This window comes from Melanostigma gelatinosum, assembly GCF_949748355.1.
Source record: "Melanostigma gelatinosum genome assembly, chromosome: 5".
Classification (NCBI taxonomy): Eukaryota; Metazoa; Chordata; class Actinopteri; order Perciformes; family Zoarcidae; genus Melanostigma; species Melanostigma gelatinosum.
Genome location: NC_136638.1, coordinates 29,741,226 through 29,753,725, shown reverse-complemented (window position 1 = coordinate 29,753,725; position 12,500 = coordinate 29,741,226). Strand labels below are relative to the sequence as shown.

The window sequence follows — 12,500 nt, the reverse complement described above, 5'->3', positions numbered from 1 at the left end:
TACTTGATCCCTTACTAGGAGGCTTGTTTGTGCTTGATCCCTTACTAGGAGGCTTCTTTGTACTTGATCCCTTACTAGGAGGCTTCTTTGTACTTGATCCCTTACAAGGAGGCTTATTTGTGCTTGATCCCTTACTAGGAGGCTTGTTTGTGCTTAATCCCTTACTAGTAGGCTTATTTGTGCTTGATTCCTTCCTATGAGGCCTATTTCTGATCAGAATCAGAATCAGCTTTATTGGCCATGTGTGGTTACGCATACATGGAATTTGTCTCTGGCTTCCACTCCGCATGCCTCCTTAAACAGTGGAAAACAACACAGAAAGAATGCACATTTTAGATCAATAAAATATATTACCAATAAACACGCGGGCCTCGGTGCTCCGGTTTGGCAGACCTTCCATTTGGCTTCGTCAAACCTGGTGTATGGGATAGAGTGTAAAATTTGTAATAAATTATATGTTGGGCAGACCAAAAACACACTCCAACAACGTCTTAAATAACACATATATTGTATTGATCATCTGGAAAAAGAAACGGAAATATATGTGCACTTTCGGAGACATGGCAAAAACAACTTACTGATTTCAGGACTTGAGTATGGGGTGGGGTGGTCTGGGGCCCAAAGATGGGCCGCAGAAAGACGCTGGATTAAAAAATTGAACACTATGCTGCCCAGCGGCTTAAACGAAGCATAATGATTAGAGTGACTGATTGGGAGTCAGAAGAGGGATTAAGAGGAACCTCATGTGCCCGTGCTCTCTGCTTACCTGTGGTAAGCAGAAAATTGAATTCCCCTTACCTAACCCTAACCCTTTATTTTTTTTTAAAAGCACTTATCTATTTATTTATCTTTTTAAAGTTTTAGATGTGTGTGTGTGTATATACATTTATTATATGTTAAATTATCTTTTTATATTTATATAATTATTGTGCCTTTTAGCCCTTCCCCTTTTAGCATCTCCTCTCCGTCTGTCCCGCTGGCGGTTGCTCTGCTGTCAGGCTGTTTTTAATAAAATTGTTTAATTGTTTTTTATTTCTTAGGGTTTTTTTTAAAGCCTTTTTAAAGGACAGCCCCCTTGTGCCAGTGCCCATCGTTGCCCTCTTAGGAGGGCCCCGCTCCCAATTAAACCTAACCCAGAAAGACGCTGGATTAAAAAATTTAATACTATGCTGCCCAGCTGCTTAAACGAAGCATAAAACAAAAAATTTGGATTACAGTGACTGATTGGGAGTCAGAAGAGGGATTAAGAGGAACCTCATATGCCCGTGCTTTCTGCTTACCTGTGGTAAGCAGAAAATTGAATTCTCCTTACCTAACCCTAACCCTGACCAGGACTGGGGTTGATGTCGAGAGGTGGAAAAAAAAGTTGGGGGAACTCCTGAACCTGACCAACACGTCCTCTGTGGAGGAGGCAGAGTTTGAAAACTCGGGGGAAGACTTATCCATATTTCGGACAACGGTTTAAGGGTAGTAAAAGAAGCTCCTTAGAAAGGCGACAGGGCTGGATGAGGTTCACCCTGAGACGCTGAAGACTCTGGACATTGTTGGGATGTCAAGGCTGACACGTTTCTTCAGTGTCTCATGGAGGTCGGGTACAGTTCCTGTGGAGTGGTGGGCCGGGGTGATGGTTCTTATTTTCGAAAAGAGGGACCAGAGCGTGTTCTCCAATTATCGGGAAATCACACTGCTCAGCCTCCCCAGGAAAGTTTATTCCAGGGTGTGAAAACGAGGCTCCAATCGATTGTTGAATCTCAGATCCAGGAGGAGCAATGAGGATTTTGTCCTGGCCGTGGACTAGTGGACCATTGGACTGGTGGACCAGTTCTGTACTCTTGCAGGCTTGTTGGAGAAGTCATGAGATTTTCCCTTCCAGTCTAATTTATTTAGAGAAGGTTAACAACCGTGTCCCTTAGGGTGTCCTGTGGGGGGGGGGGGGGGGGGGGGGGGGGACCAGGGGAGTTTCAACATTTGCCTCCCTTTAGAGGTTAAGAGACCCCGGTATACCAGAACATGCTACCCTGGGAACTCATCGGGGTTCATCACTGTTTAGTGAGGACGTATATTTGTACTATAAATGTATATTTTGACTCAAGACCACAAATTCTGTTCATGTTTTATTGTTAAGATTAACACAAAACCACAGTACAGTAATCAATGAGACAATGTATTGATTATGAAAAATCTGATTAATGAGGCAAAAGATTGATAAATGATAATATTAGAATTTAGAGGACTGACTGAAACTCAGATTACAGGAAACAACAAGAACACCTGACTGTAGTATAAATCATCTCCTGGTTTGATGTTGTTTAGTATAGGTGATATCAGCAGTGACATCATGATGACATCATCAGGGCTGGTGTGGGCGGGGCTGTTTGGCGTACTGGATGGCGTCGAGCGCCGCACCGATATCGAAGTTTTTGGCCTGAAGGAGACGAGTCAACCAACCGCCTTCATCAGTGAAACCCATCGACAGCATGAGAGACAGCGACTCCACCAGACGGGGGTCCGCCTCTGTGTGGGGGAGGGGGGCAGGAAGGAGACGTCAGAAGGGACGTTTCACAAGAATCAAACGGATTAGCAGAGAAGATGTGGTCTTACCTTGAGGCAGGTGAGGGTACAGCGCTGCCTCCCTTAGACCTGTTGGACCCTGTTGTCCCGACAGAGGACCCTGGTCCTGGTCCCTGGGCTGCAGGGATTGCAACTCTCCGGTGGAGGGATCTACTTCTTTGGGGCTCAGGTGAGTCCATTCCTCATCAGAGTCTCTGCACACCTAAAGAGCAGAGACTGGGTGAGGTTTACTGGTTCCAGTACTTGGACTGGTCTGAGACTTGGACCAGATTCATGAGGGTCAGAAATATAATTTATTCCAACAGGAAATTATGTCATACATGTTTCTGAATGTTTTTTCTGAACATGTACTTTGTGGGAGATCAGTGCTCCTACTCAGTGTAACGCACAAGTGAGTATGTAGTGCGCAGTATGTCAGTACGCAGTACAGTGTTTTTACGCAGTATGTAGTGCGCAGTATGTAGTGCGCAGTATGTCAGTACGCAGTACAGTGTTTTTACGCAGTATGTAGTGTGCAGTATGTCAGTGCGCAGTATGTCAGTACAGTGTTTTTACGCAGTATGTAGTGCGCAGTATGTCAGTACGCAGTATGTAGTGTGCAGTATGTCAGTGCGCAGTATGTCAGTACAGTGTTTTTACGCAGTATGTAGTGCGCAGTATGTCAGTACAGTGTTTTTACGCAGTATGTAGTGTGCAGTATGTCAGTACGCAGTATGTCAGTACAGTGTTTTTACGCAGTATGTAGTGCGCAGTATGTCAGTACGCAGTATGTCAGTACAGTGTTTTTACGCAGTATGTAGTGTGCAGTATGTCAGTACAGTGTTTTTACGCAGTATGTAGTGCGCAGTATGTCAGTACAGTGTTTTTACGCAGTATGTAGTGTGCAGTATGTCAGTACGCAGTATGTCAGTACAGTGTTTTTACGCAGTATGTAGTGCGCAGTATGTCAGTACGCAGTATGTCAGTACGCAGTATGTCAGTACAGTGTTTTTACGCAGTATGTCAGTGCGCAGTATGTCAGTACGCAGTATGTCAGTACGCAGTATGTCAGTACAGTGTTTTTACGCAGTATGTAGTGTGCAGTATGTCAGTGCGCAGTATGTCAGTGCGCAGTATGTCAGTACAGTGTTTTTACGCAGTATGTAGTGCGCAGTATGTCAGTACAGTGTTTTTACGCAGTATGTAGTGTGCAGTATGTCAGTACGCAGTATGTCAGTACGCAGTATGTCAGTACGCAGTATGTCAGTACAGTGTTTTTACGCAGTATGTAGTGCGCAGTATGTCAGTACGTCAGTACAGTGTTTTTACGCAGTATGTAGTGTGCAGTATGTCAGTGCGCAGTATGTCAGTACGCAGTATGTCAGTACGCAGTATGTCAGTACAGTGTTTTTACGCAGTATGTAGTGTGCAGTATGTCAGTGCGCAGTATGTCAGTACGCAGTATGTCAGTACGCAGTATGTCAGTACAGTGTTTTTACGCAGTATGTAGTGCGCAGTATGTCAGTACGCAGTATGTCAGTGCGCAGTATGTCAGTACAGTGTTTTTACGCAGTATGTAGTGTGCAGTATGTCAGTGCGCAGTATGTCAGTACAGTGTTTTTACGCAGTATGTAGTGCGCAGTATGTCAGTACAGTGTTTTTACGCAGTATGTAGTGTGCAGTATGTCAGTACGCAGTATGTCAGTACAGTGTTTTTACGCAGTATGTAGTGCGCAGTATGTCAGTACGCAGTATGTCAGTACAGTGTTTTTACGCAGTATGTAGTGCGCAGTATGTCAGTACGCAGTATGTCAGTACAGTGTTTTTACGCAGTATGTCAGTGCGCAGTATGTCAGTACGCAGTATGTCAGTACGCAGTATGTCAGTACAGTGTTTTTACGCAGTATGTAGTGTGCAGTATGTCAGTGCGCAGTATGTCAGTGCGCAGTATGTCAGTACAGTGTTTTTACGCAGTATGTAGTGCGCAGTATGTAGTGCGCAGTAGGCAGTATGTTAGTACGCAGTATGTCAGTGCGCAGTATGTAGTAGGCAGTATGTCAGTATGTTAGAACGCAGTTTTAAACACATTTTTTTACCATCACATAATCAAGGTCTCTGTCCTACAGGTGTATTTATTAATGTAGATTTATTGTTTATCGTCAGACAGGATTGACATCTGGAACATGATGCATCAATAAGAAAAACAAACTATAATAATAATATAATTAGCTAGTACTTGTCTGTATGTTTAAGAATGAGCTTGTTACAGAGTGAAAAGAATCATCGTTGACAAACGACGCACTAGAAGCTTCACTAAAGGGTTGAAATGAGCTTGTGAAAATAAATAACATACATATATATATATATATATATATATATATATATATATATATATATATATATATATATATATATATATATATATATATATTAGTGCTGGGCAAGGTAACGCGTTATTGTCGCGTTAACGCATTCATTAATTAACGCCGACAATTATTTTATCGCGCGTTAACGCATTTTTAAAATGTATTATTGTAATTATTTTTTATTATTTTTTTTTGTTGAAAGACAAGAGACAAAACATATACATAACAACAAGAGGATGACAAGAACAGTGGGATAAAAGCCAGCAAACATCCTATAGTCAGTTGTGTGTGTGTGTGTGTGTGTGTGTGTGTCCTTGAGCCTTTAAAGTCAGGAGACACTCAGATCTCCGTGGTCAACTCAGCAGACACTTACATGTTAGTGCACCTATATGCTGACATTCACCGTAAACGCATTTAAACGGCACAGATCGGGAGCGAAGGACTTTGAAAGTTAGCGGAAACATTAACGTGAGACAACATCCGGTTTTCAGAATAAGATGCCAACAAAGTACGAATTATATTCACATTACGTATGAAACATGCTGCCGGCATCTCGTGAACCAAATGTTATTGCCCTTTTGTTCATATAGCAGTACTTTCAAAATAAAAGTGCGCAATACACTACTTTTGAAATCATTGTTGAACTTTGCCATAACAATGCGATTAATCGCAAAAAATCCATGTGATCCATATATATATATATATATATATACACACACACACACACACACATGCATACATACATACTACATACAATATTTACTTTGGTGACTATGATCTCCCAGTGGAGTTAAAAGACCTGCTGCTGGTCTCCTAAGGGGGGGACCACAGTGAAACAGTCATCTGTACAACATTACACAGGTGATGAACTCACCTTTGACCCCTCACTGCTGGTTCCGACCACCTCTGCCTCCACCCCCCCACTCTGAGGAGGAGGGGTCACCTTTGACCTCTCACTGCTGGCTACGCCCACCTCTGCGTCCACCCCCCCACTCTGAGGAGGAGGGGTCACCTTTGACCTCTGGCCCTCGTGCTCCACATCGATGTCCACGTCGATACCTATGTACATATGACATCACTTCCTGTTCAAACCTCACTCCTCCACAGCAGCAAACCTCTTTTAACCATACTCTTACTTTGAAATAACACCATCACTTCCTGTTTGCGAACACCAATAAGAAACCTAATAATGGCATCACTCACCCAGTGGGTTCAACATGGCCGCTACGCCCTCACCGATGTTCATCAGGAAGTCCACGTTGGCCTGTGAGGCTGCAGACAGAGGAAGAGGTCACTGATGATGTCATTTATGAGAAGAGATCACTGATGTCATTAATGAGAAGAAGTATCTGATGATGTTATGTCAGTTTATTGATAATTACATCATCAGTTATCATCACTGACCAGAGGAGGCGCTGCTGTCAGCAGCAGGTTCGGAGGTTCCAGTCTTGTCCTGGTCCTGACCATGGTTCTGGCTCAGGTTTAGGTTCTGGTTCCACATGCAGTGTCTCATCCTCTTCATCCACTTCCCTCGAGGGAACCACTGCAGACATTAAACATTCATGTTGTAAACATTAAACTACAAATGATGAGTAGAAAATCATATTTTACACAGTTTATTATTAAGACATAAAATATCATACACCACACACAGCAGCGCTCCTTCCCATGATACACCTCACCTGCAGCGGGTGCCAGATGGGCAGCAGAGCGTGCTCAGTGTGCCTCCCTTCAGCCTGGCAGGACGAGCACAGGTCGTAGTTTGGACACACGGAACACTTGAAGCGGGTTCCCACCACCGGACCCTCGCAGCCATCACAGGTGACGTCACGGTGCAGAGGGGGCGGGGCCATGTGAGGGGGTGGAGCCTGAGGAGCTCCAGGTGGAGGAGGAGGAGGGTGGCCAAAGGTGAATGGAGGAAAGGCGTGAAGAGGAAATTCTCGACGGTTCTCCTTCTTCTCTGAAACAGTTCATGAAAACTTTATTAGAACCAACCAATGAAATAGTGTATCAGTGAAAGGCTTTGATCTTTTATATTTTATTGTTATGATCATTAACATAAACTCTGATAATCGATTATTATTCGGATGAAAAGTGGCAGGTTTTCAGAGTTTTTTGTCTTCTTCTTGTACAATATTTTACCTTTCTTTATTTCCAAGTGAGCTTCAAGTGAGCTTCAGGTGAGCTTGCGTGTTTGTACCTTTGATGAAGAGGCGGAAGGTGGAATCCTTCATACAGGTGAGACCCATGATCAGTTCATCATCAGAGGAAAACGCCACCAGGTCATCATCTTCATCTGAAATATACAAAAACACATCATCATCATCATCAATTAATAATATATTAATAGGGTCCCTGTGACACACACACCTGTGGCGTATAAGTGAGGCCTCCATTGTGTGTCTTATTGACCTGCTAGATAACCGCATTGTTCAGTATTGCATGAAGTATTCACTTACGGGACTACGCCCCACACACACACACACACATTCAGAGACACAAAGACATAAACACAGAGACACACAGACACAGTCACACTCAGACAGAGACACAGACACACACACAGAGACACACAGACAGACACACAAACACACAGACAGACACACACACAGAGACATACAAACACACAGAGACACACAGACAGACACACACACAGAGACACATACACACAGAGACACACAGACAGACACACACACAGAGACATACACAAACACACATACACACCTACAGAGACAGACACACACACACAGAGAGACATAAACACAGAGACACACACGCACAGAGACACACAGACACACACATACATACAGAGACACACAGACACACACGTAGACAGACACAATCATTATTCATAACAATATCAACAATAAATATATATTTACCTTTATAGTACATGTTGATGTTCTTCAGGTTGTTAAACACACTCATCGTCTTCTTGTTCAGATATTCATAACTAGATGAAACATCTTGATCCACTCCGAACCTCCGGACCTCTTTAACCGACTCATCTTTACCCAGAAGGTACGCCTTCACCGTCACCGACATGCTGTTCGTTCACCGGGACCTCTGGACCAGACTCCGGACACAAAACACGGACTTTAAGACTCTTTTAGACTCCGGAACTAAGTGACGCAGCTTTAAATCCTCACAACCTTTATGTTTACTTCCGTGATCGACGTCACCGTCGTCACGAGAGGTAAACATTGACGCGGCTTCCCATTGGTCCACTGACGGTGTCCGGTCCAGCGACCAATGAGAAGCCGACAAATGACTAAGCACTTTCCAATGAGGGGATTTCCTGAGTCACATGACCAATCAGGTTTACCAGGTATAAAGTTTAGATTAGAGAACCGCTGCGTCATCGTTATGAAACACTTAATATCAAACAATATCTAGTGTAAAACGTAATAAAGATCATTTAACTCTTATGTTCTTGTCTCAAACATTTCACATTTAAGTTTCATAAACATTGATTTTAATGATAAATATGTTTTATTTTATTCATTCAATGTCAATAAACTATCAAACATTCAGAAAATATTAATGAATATATTAATGAACTAAAACACTTTAAAAGAGATTCTGTAGATTTAAGATTTAAAAAAATACAATGAACACAATATTCATCTTTTATTAAGTTTATGCATTTATTAATTTGTTGAGTTAATATGTCTCAATATATTATACATATATAAATATATATATAATGTATATATAAACAAATATATTTAATATATATATATACACACACAGTATATATTATATACATATATATATAAAGTTACTGAGTAGAATTATGAACAGCTAATGTTCATAATGTATATAAGTCTAAATAAATACAGTTACAGTTTTTAATTTTCCGGTGTGAGATCAATAAAGTTTATCTGAACTTTATTCTTCCTAACCCTAAATTAACATAATGATGTTGGTCTCTATGAGGTCATCCTGTGTGGATACTCAGCAGCCAATCAGCTGCAGAGTCTGTGTCTTGTGACAGTGAGTGATCAGTCTTGTGAGCTGTGAAGAGTGTGAAGTGACTCAGAGTCACAAGATCTGCAGTTTAGTATGTGATGAACAGCAGCAGGGTCTTATGTCCCAGAATGCATCACTGTCACAAATATTGTACTATCTACTACTGTTATACACAGTACATACAGCAGTATACTATATTTATACTACTTTAAACTGTTGTACACTATAAAATCTATACAAAGGTATGCAGTAGTATACCATATATATATATATATTAGCGCTGGGCAACGATTACAATTTGAATCGCGATTAATCTCATTATGAGCAAAGTTCAATAATGAATTCAAAACGAAAGGTCAATAACATTTGGTGTAAACACTTTAAACACATCAGGTTGTTAGCAGCAGTTATAACAGTTATGATTCTGATCATAGATATTCAGCCGGTGTTCACTTTATCTTCGTGTGTAAGTCAGTGGTTCTCAAACCTCTTCTGTCGCGCCCCACTTTGGAGGAAGAAAAGTGTTCATGCCCCACCGCCCCAACAACATTGTAACAAAATGGTCCATGTTGAACTTTTATTGAAACAACATTTTGGGACTCCTCCGTCAGTGCTTTTTCAAATAGAATAAAGTAAACCAGATCGCTCCATCAGACAAAAACAAATAAAATGTGCAATCGCTTTGTTAGAACAATGCAAATAAAGTTCCATCTGTGCAGAAAATAACTCATATTTGGCAGAAAATAGCTTATTGTGGCTGTAATTCACCTGTTTTACACTGAATATCTTTTCAAGATAACAACAAAGTGCAACCTGTGAAGAACGAAACTAAATGGGTGCAGAGATGTGTGAGCCATCACGTTGTATCAGTGGCTGCAATGAGCTGCTTTCCACTACACATCTTCGTTAAACGGGGTTGCAGACTTGATACGGCCGCTCTCACTTCATGCTCAATGTTGAGTGAGATCTGGATGTTGTTGTGACAGGCAACAGCAGAAAGCCGACCTCACAGAGGCTGTGAAGGGAAGCAGGGTGCCCACAGCCCTCTATCCGATGAGTTGATGCTCCTCTCCACACCGAGCCACAACTCACTCATTGTTTGAGCTGTGAACCTCAGCCTCCGGGTAGAGTCGCACCTCATCTCCAGAACGTCTCTTCATTTTGCACACTGAGCTACACATGTGAGTCGCCAACCATCTTGGCCGTCTCACATGCGCCACCTGTTAACGGCGTAACGTAAACATTTACATGAAAGTACAGGCATTTCTCCATGTATGTATTAATGACTTAGTCTTTTGTCAGTGTACTTTGTACTTTTGTAATATGTGAAGTGCTCAATAAAGTTCTTGAAATAAAAAAAATCTACATTTCCCCCTGCGCCCCACTAGAGGGGCACACTGTAAGAAATGCAATTTGAAATATACACCTTGAAAACTGCAAACCTACCTACTTCATGGTTTTTGGTTGTTAAATTCTCAGTAGTGATAACTAAATGATATGCACTGGAAGCAGAGCAACTGAGGAAGACAGGAGCTGTGCAATGAGAACATAAGATAATGGGAAAAATGTTTATAAATTATAATACATGGTGTATTTAAGAAAAATATTAAACAGCTATAACTTAGTGATTCTGTTCAGACCAGCAGAGAAGGCCTTGAAGGCCCACCACTGTATGTGTATGTATGTATGTATGTGTATATATATATATATATATATATATATATATATATATATATATATATATATATATATATATATATATATATATATATATATAATGGATAAAAATACCTAAAATAAAGTATAAACTAAAGTATTCAACAATATTCACTTATCTTCTCCTCTACTAGGATTCCAACGAGAATAGACTTTTATGATTCTAGCAAATCATAAAAGTCTAAAACAGAGAGATAGGTTTCTATTTCTTCAGCACAGAATATATTAATATTGATCAATATTGTGATACGGTCTTCTCCTGAAGGAAGAAAAGAAGCTGCACATTGAGAAATAAAACAAGCTTATTGCTGACATTTTATACAGAATTACTCAAATGGTAAAATATTGCCAGATTCATCTAATAAGTGGGTGACAGATATAAATTGAATATAAAACAAATAATACAACAAACGTGTGACGAGCGAAAGAAAATCTTGAAACACGCGAAGCTGTTTGATCTGGATCAACTAAAAACAAACACTCAGAATTGAATAGTTTATTTCTACTTTAACACATTTGATCTATTACAATAGAAAAGAAACAGTCCAGAGACAATAGAGGAAAACGAAAACTGAAGAATAAACAGAATATCAAATATATTCAATATATCAATTACACAATGTCAATCAATCATAATCACTCTTCAATTAAAACGCAGCTCACAAAGTCTTTTGTTTCCTCAGCAGCAAAAAGCATCTGCTCTGATGAGGTCACTGATGAGGTCACTGGAAATAAAACATCCAAAAGTACCTCAGGTGTGTGATGATGTCAGAGTGATGTCATATGTATAGGGGGTGGTACTGGCGGTGGGTCAGTCTCTTCCTGCAGGTAGGACAGGTGTGTGATGATGTCAGAGCGTCTCTCAGACACTGACTGCAGAACACGTGACCACATTTTGTGGAAACAACCAATCGGCCGCTCTCCACAATCTGTGACGGAAACAACAAGCAGCCAATCAGAAACCAGGATTCTACCTGCTGTCCAGGTGTGTAACAGGTGTGTTTGAGTCTCACCTCAGAGTAGCAGTCAAGACAGACGGGACAGCTGATCGTCCCCGGAGTCGACCTGAAACACACACACTCTACTGGTTTCCACTGCTGGGATCAGTCTACTACCTGGCTGTGATACCGAAAAGGATCAGTGTATTACCTGGAGGAGCTGTTTGTCTGTACAGATCCCACGATTGCAGCATTGAGGACAGGAGGCGTGTCTTCCTCTTCATCACTGCTGACGACGTAACTCTGACCTGAGGGGCCTCTCTGGTTCTGAGGACCTGAAAGAGGACCAGAGGCATGTTGGACTGTCTCTTTATTAACTATAATATAATAAGTATTATTACTATGTCAACTATAAAAATATTTACCTTCATCCACCAGCTGGATCAGCAGAAGAAGAAGAAGAAACAGTTAGCAACAAGAAATACATTGTTATTAACCACAGACAGAGGGGTCACAGACAGGGGGGTCACAGACAGAGGGGCCACAGACAGAGGGGCCACAGACAGGGGGGGTCACAGACAGAGGGGCCACATATCAAAGTGTTTTTACCAGAACGGAGTCGTTGTTCGTCAGGTCGACCACAGCAGCTTCTGATCCCTCACAGGTGAGATCCACCACCTCCTCTACACCTGAACACAGGTGAGTTTAGTGCTGGGCGGTGTGGTGGAAATGTATCATATGGTTCTTTTAGTTATAACTTGTATTGCTTAAAGCTGCATATACCAGCCTAACCCTGTTCCCACGAAAAGGCTGGGAAGCTGGCCTTGGTGGGTGCAGCGCACAACAACATCTGCGAGGGGGGGGGGGGGGTGAAGGGAGAGGAGACGAGGCGCATATAGACTCTGCTTTGTCTTTTTATTGTTGTTAGACCTCCGAACCATCCGTGGGGAAAGAGCTC

General features: G+C 41.6%; 2 protein-coding genes across 2 annotated transcripts in view; both read right to left on the bottom strand.

Moving 5' to 3' along the window:
- Nucleotides 1-2,101: 2,101 nt before the first annotated feature.
- On the bottom strand, nucleotides 2,102-8,073 carry sqstm1 (sequestosome 1). Its single transcript, XM_079268495.1, has 8 exons — nucleotides 7,799-8,073; nucleotides 7,117-7,212; nucleotides 6,599-6,876; nucleotides 6,321-6,459; nucleotides 6,120-6,188; nucleotides 5,791-5,975; nucleotides 2,602-2,773; nucleotides 2,102-2,514 (listed from the first exon to the last, which is right to left on the bottom strand). The coding sequence occupies exons 1-8, from the start codon at nucleotides 7,959-7,961 to the stop codon at nucleotides 2,351-2,353; spliced, it is 1,266 nt and encodes a 421-aa protein (XP_079124621.1). The 5' UTR covers nucleotides 7,962-8,073; the 3' UTR covers nucleotides 2,102-2,350.
- Nucleotides 8,074-11,092: 3,019 nt separating this feature from the next.
- The window catches only part of rnf4 (ring finger protein 4), a 5,737-nt gene continuing 4,329 nt past the window's right edge, over nucleotides 11,093-12,500 (bottom strand). The window contains exons 4-8 of the mRNA XM_079268821.1: nucleotides 12,152-12,231; nucleotides 11,968-11,980; nucleotides 11,754-11,877; nucleotides 11,618-11,669; nucleotides 11,093-11,533 (exon numbers count right to left, since the gene is read on the bottom strand). Of these exons, the coding sequence (XP_079124947.1) occupies nucleotides 11,384-11,533; nucleotides 11,618-11,669; nucleotides 11,754-11,877; nucleotides 11,968-11,980; nucleotides 12,152-12,231 (419 nt within the window). The 3' untranslated portion in view covers nucleotides 11,093-11,383. The remainder of the gene's footprint in view (nucleotides 11,534-11,617; nucleotides 11,670-11,753; nucleotides 11,878-11,967; nucleotides 11,981-12,151; nucleotides 12,232-12,500) is intronic.